The sequence below is a fragment of the Pelmatolapia mariae genome, linkage group LG7 (genome assembly GCF_036321145.2).
Source record: "Pelmatolapia mariae isolate MD_Pm_ZW linkage group LG7, Pm_UMD_F_2, whole genome shotgun sequence".
NCBI classification, from domain to species: Eukaryota; Metazoa; Chordata; class Actinopteri; order Cichliformes; family Cichlidae; genus Pelmatolapia; species Pelmatolapia mariae.
Genome location: NC_086233.1, coordinates 36,463,446 through 36,481,967, shown reverse-complemented (window position 1 = coordinate 36,481,967; position 18,522 = coordinate 36,463,446). Strand labels below are relative to the sequence as shown.

General features: G+C 45.5%; 1 protein-coding gene across 2 annotated transcripts in view; it reads right to left on the bottom strand.

Moving 5' to 3' along the window:
• The window catches only part of gfra2b (GDNF family receptor alpha 2b), a 128,199-nt gene that overhangs the window by 41,231 nt on the left and 68,446 nt on the right, over positions 1 to 18,522 (bottom strand). For both annotated transcript variants that reach the window (XR_010094353.1, XM_063478934.1), the window contains exons 4-5: positions 12,107 to 12,306; positions 9,049 to 9,236 (exon numbers count right to left, since the gene is read on the bottom strand). Coding sequence is in view for 1 of the 2 variants with exons in the window: in XM_063478934.1 (XP_063335004.1) it covers positions 9,049 to 9,236; positions 12,107 to 12,306 (388 nt within the window). In the remaining variant the exon portion in view is untranslated. The remainder of the gene's footprint in view (positions 1 to 9,048; positions 9,237 to 12,106; positions 12,307 to 18,522) is intronic.

Here is an 18,522-nt window from a genome sequence, read left to right as displayed (position 1 = left end):
TGCGAGTGAGTTCATTCATTCACTCATGTGTAATAAATGATTTATGATTTGAGTACTTGTTGGTGCACATGCCTCGACAAACTTTTGATCTGATTATGAGATTTATTGTGCATGAAAAATTAAAGTGCAGATGCTCCATGGAAAATAGACAGGTTAACACAGCGGATTCACACCTGTTTAAAGAACCACCCCATCAACTCATCAGCACAGAGAAAACACAGGAATAAAAGTTCCACACAACAACAAGATGCAGTGAAGCTCATCACTCCATCAAGAGCAGCAGAAAAACAGAGCACTGCAATCGCATCATCACACCCATCACTGCTGACATTATAACGAGTTCAGCTTTCAGCAGCTCAACATTACACGTGTGAATACTTCAGGGTCCCTGGACCACTGCAGAACCCCCACATGTTCACTGATGAGAGGATATAAAACTTGAATAAAAGTCTGTGGATGCAGAGGAGTGAAGCTCAACATCAGGTTCCATGTTCAGAAGCAATCAGTAGCGCAATTAATGTATACTTTATTGATCCCTGTGGGGAAATTCCTCTCTGCATTTAACCCATTCACTCAGTGAAGCAGTGGGCAGCTACTGGGCGCCCGGGGAGCAGTGTGTAGGGACGGTACCTTGCTCAGGGGTACCTCAGGGTAGCCGTTCAGTGGATTTGAACCCCTGACCTTACGATCATGGGGCCACCACTCTACCTACTGAGCTATCCCTGCCCCCAATTAGTGCTCACATCAGAAATGTCTGACAGCAGGATGGACTGTCCCTTTAATCCTTCCAGCTGCAGCGTGTTCCTAAATCCAGAAATAATCGAGGACCAACAGAGAGCTCTCGTGTGCACGTTTCCTGTCCCTGTCCTTGTAAAGACCTCAGGACACGAATGTGACACCGCTGGGCGCTGCACGTACGTAGATATAATTAGAAAAAGATTTAGTGCATGAGAAAGTGCAGAGAAAAGCCCCGTAGCATGAGGGTAACTGAAATCAGATAACTATAAAACAAGCAGGATGTTCACATCAGTAACACTGAGCTGTAACAGTGGATCATAAATCCATATGTATTATATAAGTACTTGAGTATACGAGTATCACTTTGCTTTCTACTCATTTAGATGAATAGAGCACCTGAACAGCAACGTGGTGCTTTGAGCAGAGTCTATTTCACATGAATCTGAGGACGTATATGAGGTAAAGTGTTGTGGGGTCCCACAGGGATCCATTTTGGGTCCCGTGTTAATCACCATGCTAGCCCTAGGGCTAATCGTGCAGAGCGATGGCCTTGGCTGCCTAGTCTCTGTGTCCTGTTAAAGCCCATCAGCTCTGATGACTCACACACTCGCTGTGCTTCATGGTGCAAAATAATCCCACCCAGCACAAGCACCGCCATTGGTCTGTCCTCTTGTCTGGGCCTCGTGACCTCAGGGTGACCTTTGACTCAGAGCAGGTCATTCACGCTGTCCTTTGTCCTCCACATCAGTCATCCTCTCACACAGTTGAGCTTCACCCCGGTGGAAATCTGAAGAGCTCAGACAGACGAACTCTGCAGCCTCTTCCTCTTCCTTTCTTCTTCTCTCCTTAAATTTTTTAAAAGGATGAATGCCTTCTGAAAGTTTGACCTCCTTTTTTTCATGTGTGTGATTGTAAGAATACTTGCTTTCTCTCATTTCCACTGAGTTAATAGTTATCACTTAAGGTAACTAAAGGTAAAGTAATAAAGGTCCCTGTCTTTGTAAAGTTCCTGCTGATGATTAACTGTGCAGTTCTCTGCAACTCCAACACTACTCAAATTTCATTAGGAGCCATTACTCTGCCGGGTTTACTGACATTACCCTTTGTAAGGTGAGTAACTACAGACTGGAGCAAGGAGGTTCATAAATGATTGGGTGGGTAAGTTAGCTCATGATGTCGGTGTGTTTCCTTCCTGTCCTCCTCAGTATTTGGAGCTGTTATGGGTTTAAAAGCAGAAGAATTCCTTTTTCTAAATTCTGTGAATTGATCCTTTAACAACTCCTAACTTAACTTGTGATAGACTTGTTGGAGCTTTCCGCCGGGACACATCTGGCAAATGTGAGGATTTATGTGCATCAGATTCCTTGTGACCCCCATCAGACTGAGAACACTCGCTGTAATGACAGCGGGGCGTATGCAAACACATACACACACTCATGTGCCGAGGTGCATGGCACTAAACTGCTTCCCCAAACCCGCCAGCAGCGACGGAGGCGGCGGCTCAGTGCTGTTTTAAGGCGAGCGAGCCAATCTAGCAGCGGCAGCGCTCCATTACACGGTCAGTGAGGTGGGGTGGTGCCGTGATGGAAATAGCTGCCTCTTTTCTGTAGGTCACAGAGGACGCCGGTACACGCACCAGGCCCGCCCGCTCGCGCCGGCGTGCTTGTGATTCATCTCATTTCCTCTGCTCTCGTCTGAAGCCTGCTTTACGGGGGGGGGCAGTAAGACGAGCTCACCCTGTGAAGATGGAGCAGAAAGCAATATAACCATGAGTGTGACCGAGGGCGAGCCATCCTGATGCAGACGCTGGCTCGTCAGTTATGCTAATATGTAAATATGCAAATGAGCATTCCCACTCAGGGACTCTTAATTAAAGAAACAGCGAGAGAAAACAAAGCAGCAAGATCACCAGACACAGACAGGAAATTGTGTGCAGCCAGGTTAAACATTCAGGAGGAGCGCCACAGTGATGCCACCAATCAGAGAGCAGCCCCTACCTGCCGCTCGCCCTCATATTCAGAACAAACAGCGCCATGTTTGCTCATCGTAATGAGATCCAAACCAGGATCTAAATCACTCCACGGAGCGCTGTTTGGAGTTCAGAGCAGCTTCAGTGCTTTGCTTTGTTCTCAGCCCCAGAACCACAGCCGGAACCACAGGCCCAACTAAATACTCACACCCGAGCCCTCGGACCAAACCGCCGCCATGGCCACCTCAGAAAGACCACACCTCTGATACCGGATGCAAACACCACCTCTGTGGACGCACTGAAGAGAGAACATCCACCAGGTCACTGCAGCCACGTGCTAAACAAGTTTCTAAAACCCAGTCACGTCAAGCTATTCATGAGCATGGTGGACCAACGTACCACACAACTAGCTGGAAAAAAGCAGAGCAAGAAAATACTGAAGACTAGAAGAAAGAAAAGTGTCAGAAACTAAAGATGTAAAGACTTCAAACAAAGGTTTTAAAGATGCTGAGTGTTGGAGAGGTCATAATTTGAAGAGCCAGACCGCTGAGCCGCTGACCTTAACTAGCTGTTAGCACTGTGCTTAGTTAAAGTTCAGAAAGGTAAGAGTGCTAATCCATGTACTGACTTCAAAACAAACAATAAAATCTTAAAGTCAATTCTAAAGCGCACTAAAGTGAAAAAGAGGGAAACACAATCTCGTTTACGAGCGCCTGTCAGGAGAAGAGCTGCAGATGCTGGAATCAATAATCAAGCCTGGACGAAGTGAAAGCATGAATTACTTCATCAAAGTCAGCAGATGAGAGAATGTTTTTAGTCTCTGCAAGTCTAAAAGATGATTCCCTTTCAAGTCAGGTGTTATAAGTACAGTTATGTATACCAGGCATACCAGGCAGCAGCCATGATGGACACAAGGACAGTAAATCGTGTAAATTAACAGGTGGTGTATACCATGACTCCGTGCAGAGATCTGCAGGTGAAGCCTGAGTGCACACAGGTGAGTGTGTGCTCACAGCGGGAGCTCTGAGAGGTGCCGCCGTCTTTGGCTCAGTGAAAATGAACAGTAGGTGTGACTGTGCTCTTATTTGAAATGCAAATAAAGTCTAAAAACCTTTTAGAGCACCCCGTAGGTTTCTCCTACATTACCTGTGGCAAAGGCCATATTTAATTACTCCTCCTGTCACTCAGAGTCCCTCCCCCAGCAGTCGCTTCAACCCGGCTGCTTTCAGCCTCAGCGGGAGGCAAGCCACCCTCAGAGGCCGCCGAGACCCGGAGGACCTGCGGGATTCCTGTGATTATGCAGCTCTCCGCTCTCCATCCGGGGTTAATGGAGGCTAAAAGGAAAAGAACGAGCCTGCTCCGGATTCTTTTTACAGGCAATCAAACACGATTCATGCTCCATGTGTGATACCGGCCGTCACCTGCTGCAGAGTGCACTCTGAGGGGAGGAGGGGACTCGTGGGGGGGTCCTGGGGACATTTATTTGGATTTTTGCCTTCTGGCTCTCAGCTCTGTAGTGCTGAGGTTCTTTTGGTGGTCTTACTCCAACTCCCACTCACTGATGTATCTGCTGCTTCTCCATAGGTCACACTTAGACACCGAAACCACAGAAACCTCCTGCTGCTGTCACCGAGAGGAGCTTGTAAAAACCTGGGAGCTGTCTGCAGGGGCAAAGGATCATCTAAATACTCCACCAATAACCACGTCATGCCGCGCCCACCCAACAGCTGACATAACCTCTCCATATGTGGGCAACCCAACATGAGCCACTGCCCGAACTGGACTCTGGACTTCTCTGCCAGGTTTCTCAGTGAGTCCTAAAAGCAGCCCGGGTTAGGCCCCGAGGAGTCATCGAGGAGTTGAGTTGCTGAATCAGCTGATTGAAGAGTGGAGGAGCTTTCCTGCATCATATGTTGGAAATACACATTCTTAAAAACAACCTTTGCACATGTGGGAGCAATAAGAGCATCAATCCATCACCTTCACAGGTTCTTCACAGTGAAGAGATCCAGCCTGCTGTGGAGGAGCATCGCTGCTGCTGAAGCAACAAGCAGCCTTTGATGGGAAGAGAGCTCAGCCCAGCAGGCAGGTCAGCTGTTTACATGCTTCTCTCTAAGCACGCTCAACCCGCTGAACTGATACCCACATGGAGGACAAGGTTTGACAGAATATGTGACTGAAAGCTGACAGCAGGACGGATAGAGACGGTAAACCCCGGAAAACTGGCAGAACAACCTCGGGGTGAGTTCTCTCCAGCCACCGTGTGAGAATTAAATATGCCGTCTGGTGCACTAACAAAGGATCTCAGTTCATCCTTCAGGTGTTAGCACCTTTCCTCGAGATTAACAAACCGTCCCACCCGCATCGCTGTTTGTTTCATCCAGATGGTTTGAGGTCTGGATTCTGGGAATACCTTTAGCTTGGAGCCCCTTCTGGGGATTTTAAAGGTTGCCTGGCATTTACATGTAAACAGCCAAGTGACTTCAACGTGAGTCACTGTGATTCTTACACCTGCTTCAGAGGTTATCCTCCAAACTACTGTATTTTTCGGACTATAAGGTGCACTAAAAATTCTTTAATTTTCTCAAAAATTGACAGTGCGCCTTGTGTATGAATTCTGGTTGAGCTTACTGACCTCAAACCGATTTTTTGTGGTACACGGTGCTCAAAAATCTGTCAAAATGTTTTAGTATCACTTTGGTAAGCTATGAAGCTGCACCGCTTGATGGATTGTCGGAGCTTTACGGCTACCGTAGTCAGGAGCCTTGCGGAGTAATACGTACTGTGCTTCAACATAATATTATGGTGTGATTATAAGGACCCCAAAATGGCACCTGTTAAGAGACATGCTTACGGGCCAAAATCGCCCACCTGTTAAACTCAGACACTGAAGATCAAGAATTTGATGGATTTCTGGACGAAGAATGAGTGTGAGTGTATTGTTCTGTATTTTATGTGTAACAACTGAACAATGTTGAGAGTTATTGTGAATGAGTTGAATAAAGTTTGAATTATGTGACAGTTTTATGCTTAATGCACCTTATAATCCGGTGCGCCTTCTGTAACAAAATAGACCCGTTCATTGATATTGTGCCTTATAATTCGGTGCGCCTTATAGTCCAAAAACTACGGTACATTATCAGTTGTAATCACATATAAATAAATCCAGAACCAGGACAAGAGTGGGAGAAGATCCACACAAGGACCCTCTGGCTGTTTGCTGACCGCTGTTTCATTATCAGCTCATTTTAAAAAAAGACCTGATCTCCTCTTTAAAGGCTGAAACTGAAGTCCACATGAAGAGGTGGTTGCATAAATCTTATCTGGACCAAAGCTTCACTTTGTTCACTTTACTGTTTCACCATAGGCACCAAGTGTACTAGGGCTGGCATCTGGAACAATACACAGCTAAAAATGTCATATTAAATTAAAATGTAATATATTTCCAAAGCATAAAGAGTACTTTATGAAACGTACCTGTACATAACGTTAACCTTCATGTCACAGAGCTTGAATTTCCACCAAACCGCACTAGTGGAGCTCAGGGTGCACTCCCGGTCATCAGATACATGCACGAAACAAACGTTTGACCTTTGAACTGCACCCTGACACTAACACAGAACCAGTGAAAGGACGCTAGCGGTCACAGTGATTGAATGGTTCTGTCTGCTTGAGCAAGTAAGCAGCCTTGGTATTAGCATTCAGAGCTACCTGAAAACAATTCAGGGCAGATTTACTAGTTGAGGAAAACAGCGATCGACAGAAATCCATACAGGACGAGACTGAGTACATCAACTTACACCATCTTACACCCCAAAAATCCCTCCATAAGCTTCAACTGGTTCAAAACTCTGCTGTTCGCATTATTATCAGAACCCCCTCCTACCAGCACATCACCCCTGTTCTTCAGGAACTTCACTGGCTCCCTGTGAAATTCAGGATAATATACAAACTTCTTCTGCTCACCTTCAAGACCCTTCATAACCTTGCTCCTCCTTACCTTTTTGACCTGTTAAGCACTACCTACCCGCTACTACTGCCCGCTCACTTCGATCTTCTTCTTCTATCCTCCTTCTATCCTGTGCCTTCTTTCCACCTCACCACCGTGGGAAGGAGAGCTTTCAGCTGCTCTACTCCCAGGCTGTGGAGCTCTCTACCCCCAGATATAAGAAACATTGATTCCCTCCCCCTGTTTAAATCTCAACTCAAAACCCATCTGTTCAAATCTGAATATTCACTGTGAACCCACTGTTGACACACACTGTTTTTGTTTTTATTGTTCTTCATTTTGTCATCTCTATTATATGTTTTATTCTATTGTTAAGTGTCCTTGGGTGTCTTGAAAGGCGCTTTTAAAATAATTTAAATAATAATAATAATAATAATTATTATTATTATTATTATTATTATTTTATACTTATTATTAATAATAATTATTATTATAATTATTATTATCATTATTGTTAATATCTATAGAAACTATATACCGGTATAAGTAGGTATGGAAGGACAGGGACTGATGGAAGGCACATTATGAACATCAAGAACAGACGCCCTAAATTATCACTGATCAGCAGGATCACCACGTTTTATAAGGCAGCAGCCATAACCTCTGGCTGTGTGGTCCGTTAGCATCAATAATAACCCGATCGATATATCGATGACTAATAAACATGTGTCAGAGTTGACTGTATGTCCACTGTGTTCGCTCATTATCTTCCTGCCGCTGTGACGGCTCGCCCTGCTCTAACTTCAAGTTCCTCTTCATGTTGTAAGCCTGACTCGTGCAGGTAATCAGTCCTCGTTACAGATGTCTGTGTTTATTTGTATGAAACATCTGGAAACACCGGCCTGACTGTGTGACTGCACATCTGATATTTCTGTTTCTCTGCTGAAGCAGCTTCATCACTCAAAACCACGAAAAGACAGCATGTGCTCACTTTAATCAGACAAGTCCATCAAGTGCTTAACCTCCACCCTCAAGGCTGAGTGCGCACACACACATACACACTAACACACACACATACACACTAACACACACACACTCACCACTCATACATGAATAAGCTTGATGAGATGAGTCTGACCCCAACTCTGTGCTGAATGTATGAAGGTGCTGAAAGGAAACAGTTTGAATCATTAAATTATGGCAGTGAGCTCTGTGAGCTCAGCCTCAACCACCAGGCTGAACCAATGAAAATGCCGAAAATGTGGAGCAGGAAATAAAAAAACCAAACAGGGACTGACGGACTGAAGGTGGCGATAAAGCTGACCTACAGGAACAGGAGGCCTGATTCCAGCGTGAGATCTGCTCCCAGAGCTCGACTAACAGGTTCAGGTTCAAATGGTCATCAATCCAAACACAGCTCTCGGATATTAATAAATGACTGAGCTGTAGTCTATGAAGAGCATCCTCACGTAGCTCTTCCTGTTCTCCAGATGGCTCAGCGCTCTCTGTGAAGGGCGATGGACCGATTTGCTGGTAGCAAACTACTAGCAAACTACTACCCCCCTCCCTCCACCAACAGTGGAGGGAGGGGGGTAGAGAGTCTCTGATGTACAGTTTTCGTCATATTTTCTCACCACTCTGGCTCTTTTCTTCTCAAATTTTCATATTTGGAACTTTATTATATTAAGATAAACTTGATTTTTCTAACTGAGGGACAGGAACATATGCACTGTGAGTGCTTTTGAGGTGATGATGAGATTAAGCTTGACTGTCTTCAGATGCGGCTAGTTCAATGGAGAAGCATAAATCCAGATGTTTAGAAGACCCGACCTGCACATGTGGAAAAATAGAGATTTCTTCTGTTTGAGAGTGTAAATATTTCCTGCAGCTGTGGGTTTGAAACTGTACATAGCGTTATTTCTGATGATTCCTCTAAGTGTGTGGCACCTTTGCAGCATCAGTCACATGACCTAACAGCTCTGTCTCAGGTCAGGCGCTGCCTCCATCAGTGGATTCAGCTCATACTCACGCAGGGAAAACCATCCAATCATGTGTGAGCCTTTTCCCGGCAGTGCTTCCTTCTCAAGGACACCTGGCCTGTAGTCGCTAAAGGGGGCAGGTGTGTGTGGGTGAGTGTTTGTGTATGTGCATGTGCATGTGTGTGTGTGTGTGTGTGTGTGTGTGTGTGTGTGAAATGCTGACTTGCCCACTTTGAGCCTCTCTCACCTTTAAAGCTGGTGCTTATCAATCAAATGTGTAATTTGCACCTGTGAGGCTGTGAGATTTCTCCCCATTAAGCTCTTGAGCTGCTGATTTCTTTGATTAGCTCCTCCTCGGGCTTGGCGGTAATCATGCTGAGGAGCCCTAATGAGGCCTAACAAGGGTGGCTCACCTGCACAGGGCGTCCGAGCGGCAGGTGCGCCGCAGCTCCAGACAGCTGGCTTTGTGCCTCTCCTGGTGTGAGCAGGACGGGACAATGGTGCGACGGCGACGCTCAGCACACGCCTGGTCCGGGCACGAGCAGAACAGCAGGGGGTAGCTCAGCTCCCATGACACCCGCTCGAAAAACTGTCGCAGGGCCTGAAACACACGGCGCGAAAAAAAAGGTAAACAAGACGAGGAATGTGGTCAGGTGAGGAGTGCAGCGAAAAAAGTGGGACTTTCGCTAAAAACACTAAACTATTATTCCTTAATATGAGAAAAGAAGCCTGCATTAACAGTATAGCACAGCCTGTTAAATAACAATATCACTTTCCTAAGTGCCGAGGGAGACAACCGCCTGGCCGGGACTGGTGTCTGCATTTATCTGGAATATAAACTAGGAATTCCCAAATTAGGAAAAAATATCTGGAAAGAGAAAAGTGGCAAAGTGGTCTGTTTCACTGAGGAGGGATCTGCAGCATCACTGGTCCCTTTGATTTAATCCTCACTAGCTTTACGACAAACCAGTGAGACTGGTGTCCACAGGTATCCACATGGTCGGGACGCTGAGTAAAATTTTAAAAAGAAATCTGAATGATTCAAAATGAGCTTAGATTTTTATTAAAACTGAATTTCCTCAGTTTAAACACGTGACATGTTTTCTGTTTTCTACTGAGAATAAAATCTAGATTTCTGAGATCACTGCATTCTCTTTTTATTCACGTTTAATTCAGCATGAAAACTTTGTCAGGATTGGGGTTGTACACAGATAAAAGTTGTTCACGTCACACCTGCAGGAGGCCCTCAGCGTGAACCTCCCGGCACACAGCTTCTGTGCTGATGTTAATGCCGAAGGAGATCTGGAGCACCGCAGTGACCTCATACTAACATAGCGTTCCACTAATCTCACTGACAGCTGATTAAGGAACAACCAGGAGGAAACACTTTTTCAAGCGTTACAGCACAGTGACCTCTTTAAACGAGTCATTCTTTCACTAATGTTTGTAGAGGCGAGGTGCTGGATCTACACCGGTGTGAACGGGTCTGAAACATCTGGGCTCAAAGATCAATAGGTCTAAATGTTTTTGTTAGAATCCCGGTGAAGGCCTAAACTTCTTTGGAGGCAGCTCATTTGTTTTGCTTGTCAGACTTGTCAGAATTGTTTGCGGCATCATTTGGAGTCATAAACTGTAGATAAAAGATGGACTTTGCCTGCAGTCTTTCTCATGTCCATCAGGGGGTGATTCCTCAGGTCTGATTGGATAGAAGTCTGTTCGAGAAGTCTGAGCGTCCTGTTCGACTGGTCTCTGAGCTCAGTTAACTGTTTCCTGTCAGGTGTGACTGAATCAAACAGGATGTTACCTTTTGCATTATTATAATTGCAGGGTCGTGACCTTACAATATAAAACGCCCTGAGGCAATATTGAAGCTGAAACATGACGAGTCTAGAATTACTTCAGTTGTGATGTTTCCTGACACGCTCAGAGAGGCTGCTCTGGGTCCTCACAGTAAAATCTGCTGCACTGAATCTGTGTTTGAGCATCTTCAGTGTCACTGACTCACAGTTGGTAAAAACTCCTTACTACTCTGAGCTGGGAGCAAAACTGTCAGTTTTTCTGCAGGTGTTTGGCTGTGGCCCGGTGATGAGGACACACAGACTTATTGGATTTTCCCGGGAGTCTGTGATCCATGGAGCCCAGGGGTGTTCAGCTCAGCCTCGGAGCTGTGGAGCTGAATTTAGATGCTTTCTCAGGTGGAAAATAACCGTATTAAAAATGCATTTTAAATGCTGCACTTTTACTTGACTGTTTTTAAAGGTTTTATTCCAACAAACAGTTTGTGTAATTCTGCCACTGACGTAAAAGCAAAAGCGAGGAGGAGGAACTTGAAACGTTAATAACCTTTTAGCCTTTAGAAAGCTTTTAGCATCACAGCCTGCACAGCGCTGACACCATAACACCAGCTCTGCAGTCCAGGCGCCGTCACATCATCACCATCATCAGAGAGAACCTCGGACAGTTTAAACATGGAGGCCGCAAGGTTTGAGCCTCAGGGTGCCACAAATGACTGTAAATGATGCTCGATCACTGTGAAGGGCGCTGAGACACGGGCAGCTGTCAGTGCTAGCTGTGTGCTAACTGCACATGTGCATATGTTTGTGCTGGTGGAGCATTTTTAATGACATCATCTGATCAATAATATGGCTGCTATGAGGTTATTGTACTAAAAGATCGTCTGAGAATAATTACATAATTTACACCTGCAGGTATCATGACCTGATAAAAAGATCAGTCTGTGAGTGACTGCTGCATGCTCTCAGTTTACATGAACTAGTTTCAGTCAGAGGCTCAGAAGGAAAAACGGTTATTTATTTAATTTTTATGTTGGCCTTACTGACAGATACAGTGAAGAACTGGCAGGAAAGCAGAGGGAGAGAGAGAGGGGAAGACATGCAGCAAAGGGCTGCGGGTCAGATTTGAACCTGGGCCGGCCGTTCTCAGCCGTACAGCACGTGGGTGCCTGCTCAACGCACTGAGCTCAACTGCCACCCTGAGCAGTTATTGACGAATCAGAAGGTTGGAGGTTTGACCCCCTGCTACTGCAGTCTGTATGTTGAAGTACCGTTGGGCAAGATACTAAAGCCCGGTGCATCCATCAGAGTGAGTGTGAGTTAAAGCACTTGCTTCAGTACAGAAAAATGTGCCTGTGTGACCAGGAGGATGAGGCCTGAAGGACCTTCAGCGTAAAACAGGGCTTATTAAGCATCCCCTGCCTGTGACCTGCAGCCTGTACCTGCAGTCTGGGTCAGAGCTACGTTCCCTGTCTTTAAACCACCTCCCTGCTACATTTCCCACATTCCCTGCCTCTGACGCTGGAGCAGGATGCTGTTGTGGAGAGGTTTGGAGTTTTTTTTTATCTACGCTGTGTGAAAGTGTGAAATAAGCTGAGCTTCGTGCAGCTGAGCTAAACGCTGGGCAGTTTTCTCACTGCTTCAGGATTTCCCCTCAAACTTGAGGCGCTGCACCCACCTTCTGACACCGCTTCCTGCTACACGGCTCCTGATAGCCCACAGAGGGCTGCGGGGGCGTGGTCTTGCTGCAGATGGAGTTATAGGCAGATCGGAGACGTTTACACGTCTCGTTAAGGTTACAAGCCTTCGCCGCATCCAGACAGGGGTTACAGGGTTTCCCTGCCTCGGAGCAGGGGCTCATCTTGGTCAGAGATGAATCTGCAGAGAGAGAAGAGATAAAAGATAAATTAAAGAGACTCACACACGTCTTTGTGCCCGAGCTTGCACTAATTTGTGCGCTTAATGAAATAATCTGCTGAAAGATAATTGAACGTTTTCAGAGAGCGACTTGACTTTCTGCTCCAATCAGCAAGGCTGTAATCACTCCACTCGCAGCGCTCTCGCGTCTCCCAAAAGATACTTTTAGACTGAAAGCTTCGATTTCTGTTTTTATGATTAACCGTGTTTTTCTGCTTCTCCACTTACTTTGAAAAGTCCGAAGGCCGGAGGTCAAAGAAAAACAAAAACAAAGAGAAACTCAGAGGAACAACAGAAAGTCACCTTTGACAAAATAATAAGAACACTACTACAGCATGCACCATTAGACAGGTGAATTTGAATAATAACTACAGAGAAGCTTCACTTATTGTAGAAAAGTGAACATTTCACCTCCTGTCTATTCTGGCTGGGCTTGCCCTCCAGAGAGGAGGTTACCCTGGGAACGCCTTGATGGTTCTGGATAAGCTGGAAGATGTGGTGAGAAAGAGGTCTGGGCTTCCCTGCTGCTGCCCCCGAGACCCAACTTCAGATCAGCAGAAGAAAATAACTGAATGATTTAATGTGTTATTTTAGATTTTAACTTTTATTGAAGTGGATGAACAGCAACCAGCTTCGATTATGCACGGCACGTTGTTCAGTCACAGTTTTAATAACACGTGACCTTTTGTACTAACATGTTTTCATACAATATTTAACATCAGTTTATTTAAAGTGTTTTTTTGCCTCGCTGTCTGGAGTATAACGTGTAATGTTGATAATGAAGCGGCATGGTTCATTGTTGAAGAATCTTTTTTTTAGTAGACTAAGAAATTAGTCGCCAGGAACATCTCTGATTTATCTAACCTGCGATCTTTGTGTAAACCCAGTGACGTTTGTACTGAATAACATATTAAAATCACACAAACGATGTGTGACTGATTGCTCCGTCAGCCCTCTAGCCTGCACCCGCATGTTCATGCCCAATAATCACAGGATGAGAGCAGAGTGATCACAGATCATGTCCATCAACGTGATTGGACAGGTTAAAGGTCATCATTGTAACTGTGTTTCTTCCTAAAACAGAAAACTCTAAATACAAAGCTGAAATTTTATAAATGATATTTTTATCAGGATGTCTGAGTTGTTGTGATGAATTCAGATAAACTCAAATGAAGAAGAGCTGTCTTTCTTTGGTACGCTGTACGAGCTCATGTGACTAATCCTCTGTAATCCTGCGTAAACCACTTACTGCTTAAGTTTGCTCCATGATTCAGAGCCAATCAGTCTGCATCCTTCTTCAAATATATAAAACTACTTTTATATATTGGACGTGTTTAATAGAGAGACTCGACAGCCACACAGAAACAATTTAACAACTCAGACTGTGAAGAAAGAAAACCACACAAAACAACAATCAGCGCCGCACACAGACCCACAAACAGACACAGAACATGCCTCCGTCAGTCAGGGCTCCCTGTTCTCAGAGCCAGCTCACTGTGACACAATCCTAAACAGCACAGCATCCACCTGCTCACATCCACCCAACAAACAGCAGCACAGAGGTCTGTCTTCCCTCCATCCACACCTTCAGCTCCATCAGTGCACTCACCATGTGACCTAATTAGGACTGTAACAGGAGGCAGTGTGAGTGGTTCTGTGTCCTGCAGCTGTGTTAGGGTTTAACAGTGAGCATGCTGCAGGAGCACTGAAAGTGCTGTAGTCGTGTCCATGTCAGGTCTGACACCCACCTGCATTCACATGTACGGCGGTGCTGATTAGCATCTCCTGCCTGTGAGGCAGACTGCTCTGACCACCACCGCTGTGCAGGACGTTTCTGATGAGCGCATGATACACAGGGACACGCCCAGACTGGCTGACCCTGGGTCAGCTGCTAACAGGCAGATAGTCTTATGTGGAACAGAAGCGGGCCGAAGGACTGGCGGCATGTCTGACGGGTCTCTGCTCACTGGCTACAGAACATTACAGGGAGAGGAGGTCAGCTGATGGCCTGTGAGGTGCTGATTAAACGATATCATCAGCAACGTGGTAAGACACCATCAGCATCAGTGCAGCTTCTTTGTTAACGAGCTGAGCTTCATTGAGTCTGATCTGTTTTACCTGAGTGCTGATTAAATGTGTCTGACAGGCTGAGGTTTCTTCTCATGAGTGGCTTCATCCAAATACTGAACATCCTGAGTTTAGTGGGTTTAAATGAAGCTCTCCCTGATCGTGCCCAGCTTCACTCATGGAATTTATCAGAGTGGCTTTGCATGATTCACAGTTAAGAATCATCCTTCTGTATCATCCTGTTCCCTGATGGCCAACATCTGGAAGCCTACTGAGGGACAGGACGCAGTGTGTGTGTTCATTTCTTTACATTTACTTTATGCTGCCAATGTGTTCTTAGACTTTAATTAAACACTGGCCACTTTATTAGTTACACCTTGTTAGGATGTGGATGGGCTCTTCAACAAGCTGCTGGAAACGTTCCTCAGATTTTGTTCCATGGTATGACATCATCATGACATCATCACACAGTTTCTGCAGGTGTGTTGCTGCCTTTGTGATGAAGGTGAAGGTGCTCTGTTGGACTGTGCAGCGAACTTGTCGTCATGTTCAGAAACCAGACTGTTTTGTGAGTCTGAGTTTCTTGTTCTTACTGACAGGAATGACACAGTGTGGTCTTCTGCTGCTGCAGCCCATCTGCTTGAAGGTTCAGAGATGCTCTTCTGCAGACGTTGGTTGTAATGAGTACCTTTCTATCAGCAGTCTGCCGTTTCTCTTCTGACCTCTGAGCTCAGCAGGGCGTTTCCTCCCAGAGAGCTGATGTCCACTGATGTCTGTGATGGTGGTTGGTGGTAAAATCGCAGCAGATTAGCAGATTGTGCAACACTCAGACCAACAACCACGCTGCCCTCAGGCCCTTAAAGCAACTTTCTTATCATTCTGATGCTTAGTTTGAACTCGTGCTGCGCCACTCTGCAGATTGGTGTATATCCAACGCCAGGTAAATACAGGGCCAGTACCACTGATACCGATGCCAATAGTGATATTTTTAACTATTTCTAAAGGCAGCTGATGTCAGGGAGTGCAGTGTGTCCTGATTTATGAGATGAACCATCATCAGTTTGCAAATTCTGAAGACATTTTAAGTATCACTAAATCACTGTGACTTTTACTTTTAAAATAAGGAGTTAACACAGTAAAACACACCTTCCAGCTTTTATTTTGAAACTGAGCTGAATGTAGAGTTGTCTGGCTCAGCGTCTGTAGTTTAACTGTGCTGCAGGCTGTAAATAAAGCAGACAGTCAGCACAGACATGTTTCATAGCTCATGTTCGGGGTGTAGAATTTTATTAAAAAATAACTTATTTAACACGCTTCAGTGAGCTGCACATAGAGGATAGAAACAAAGCATCGATCTGATACTATCGATACCTGGACGAGACCACCTCTAGTTTGAATTTCAGCACGTTTGCACACCTAAAGGCACTGAGCTGCTGCCGTGCGATTGGCTGATTAGACATCAGTGTTAACGACGGATTGAACAGGTGTACCTAATAAAATGGGCGGTGATTATGTATTTAATGGTGTGCTCAGAAATTCAGGGTGGGTGGGTCGTGATGTTTGCGGCTCTACCTGCAGCAGCAGAGCTCAGCACATGTCTGTTGCCCTCACACACGATCAGGATCTACAGAACAACGACACCTCCTCGTCTCCAGGGCTACGGTGAGATCCAATCACGCGTGTGAATGTCACACCAGCATGTCGAGTGTGAACACACACGTGTGGACACCATTAAGTCTCGGCCTAACACATCCAATCACACAACTCCAATGGAAAAGACAGCTGTATCTGCGGCTCAGGGACGGATCATGAAGCGTGGCATCGTGACATTTCCCTCAGTGTTTTAGCAAATTTACATCAGTGACTGACAACACCTCCAGATTCATGCCCTCCAGTGCCGAGGAGAGAAATCAAAGGCTTCCTGTGAGGCAGAAAACTGGGCACGATCAATGAAGCCCCAGAAAAAATAATCTCATGCAGAGAGTCCTCGAAGGAGCGGAGCCTCCAAACCTTAGAAATATGAATTAAATTGGCTTTTCCTCGGTGGAGGTGTGAGCTCAGTGCGCCGGTTTCTCTGTTTACACAAAAACCATCAGACTGAACCTCCTCACACTTGAACAGTAAGAGCAGCACGGGACACCGGATGCAGATTCATCCACTCTGGGAGAGTGGGGGATGACGTCAATACTGCAATCTCAAATACCTAACATGCTGTGCGCTAAACCGAAACCTTTTAAAAATCACTTCTTTAAAGATTCAAATTCATTAGGAAAAGGTGGAGGTGGTGGGTTTTTAGGTAACAGCTGGTCCCTGCAGGTCTTCAGCCTCAAAGCTGGGAACATTTATCTATCCAAGACCTTCAGACAACTTCACCTCCAACTCTGACCTCAAGGTCAGAGGTCCAGTTTTTACAACTCCAGAAGGAAGTGACCTTGGATTTTCATATTTATGCCATCTAGCAAAAACCACTGTCAGTATTTTATACAGCAACAACATGCTTCTGCTTATCGCTGATGTCATTTGCTTCCATGAAGACCCTCAACCTGTGATTGCTGCTCAGATCTGCAGCTGTGCAGCAGCATCGTTTCACCCTTTGAACTTCTGCATCGCGTCTGTGTCGATACGGCCGGAGTGAGCCGAGGTGACGGAGAGGACACCGCTGTGAGCTGCCATCACCTCCGACTGACGCCTCACTAATTAAATATGAATGTGGTCACCATCAATGCACCTCTGCAGGGTCCTATCAGCACCTTCACACTGCAGATAACGCACACACACAGACGCAAACACACATACACAGACATACACACACGAACATACACACACACATAGTTACACGCACAGACACACACACACAGACACAGACGCACACAGACACACACAGGCTCTCCGTGTGCTACACATGTAGAAGTTTACAGGATGGGATGCTCTCTGGAGCTTTAAAACATTTTATTATCAGTGACAGAGTCTGCCCTCATGGAACATGTTCTTCTTTGAGCTCAAACATCTACTGACAGAGTACATTACACACACACACTAGCCGTTGTGTGTTTCCAGGAAAAGCTCGAGCAGTTGAGGTGTTGCTTTGTGGCTCCATGAAAGCAGAAAGTCGAGCCATCGTGAAGACGTCTTCACCACCCACACGTCTTTCAGGAAACATCACTCGTACTTTGAGTTTTTTCTCACAGTTGTTAAATCTGATGCAGAAAAATAAAAACCAGAAGAAAAGTCAAACCCAGATCTGTTCCAGGTGCTCTTTAAATGACTTCCCTGACTCTCCTGTCAAGCCCTAAAGACTGTGGAATCATTCACATGATTCCACATGTGAGTGGATGAGTTATTTGGAGCGAGTTATCGGTTACTTATAAAGAGCAATCAAGTTGCATGGGGAAACTGGACATGTTATCGTGCGGGAGCATTGTTTTGATTGTTCTCATTGTTTTCTACTCTGCTTCTATTTTGTGCTTTTACTTGCTGGTCAGCTTGTGGTCTTAGCTGAATATTTACCCTGACACCTCCACAGCAGCATGTCAGTCAAACCCAAACCCACAGCAGGCTGTTGTGGGTTTGGGTTTGCTAGGCTTTAAGGTTTGGGCGTTGCCCACCCACAGATGTACTGAAAACTGACTTCTGATGAGGAAAAGAATCAATGATAATTTATGAAGGAGGTCCTTCGACAGAAACTGATAATGTTTGAGAGGGTGAAGAGGCAGAGATGCTGTGACTGAGTGATGCTGCTTTATGCATAAACTGCACAAGAGCCAGCGTCCTACATTCCCAGCAGGTGTCTCACTCATGCTAATGATCTGCAGAAAGTTTTTGTTTTAAGCACTTTCCCCAAAAACTCTGTCTGCCCATCATCTGAGTGCAGAGAGTGAGTCGCCTGGAAATGATGGAGCCGTCCACCATCGAGCGCTTCCAAAACTTTTCACTTTATCCAACTGAGCAGAAAACATTTGACAGGCACGCTGAATGCAGAGCGATGAGCTGTAACTCTGTTTGTCTCCAACAGCAAACTTTGATCATACTTTTGGGTTGGTAGATCTTTCTCCCAGATCAATCATGAATGAGCTGACCGGGCTAGCAGAGCTGATGATGAGGATGTTTCAG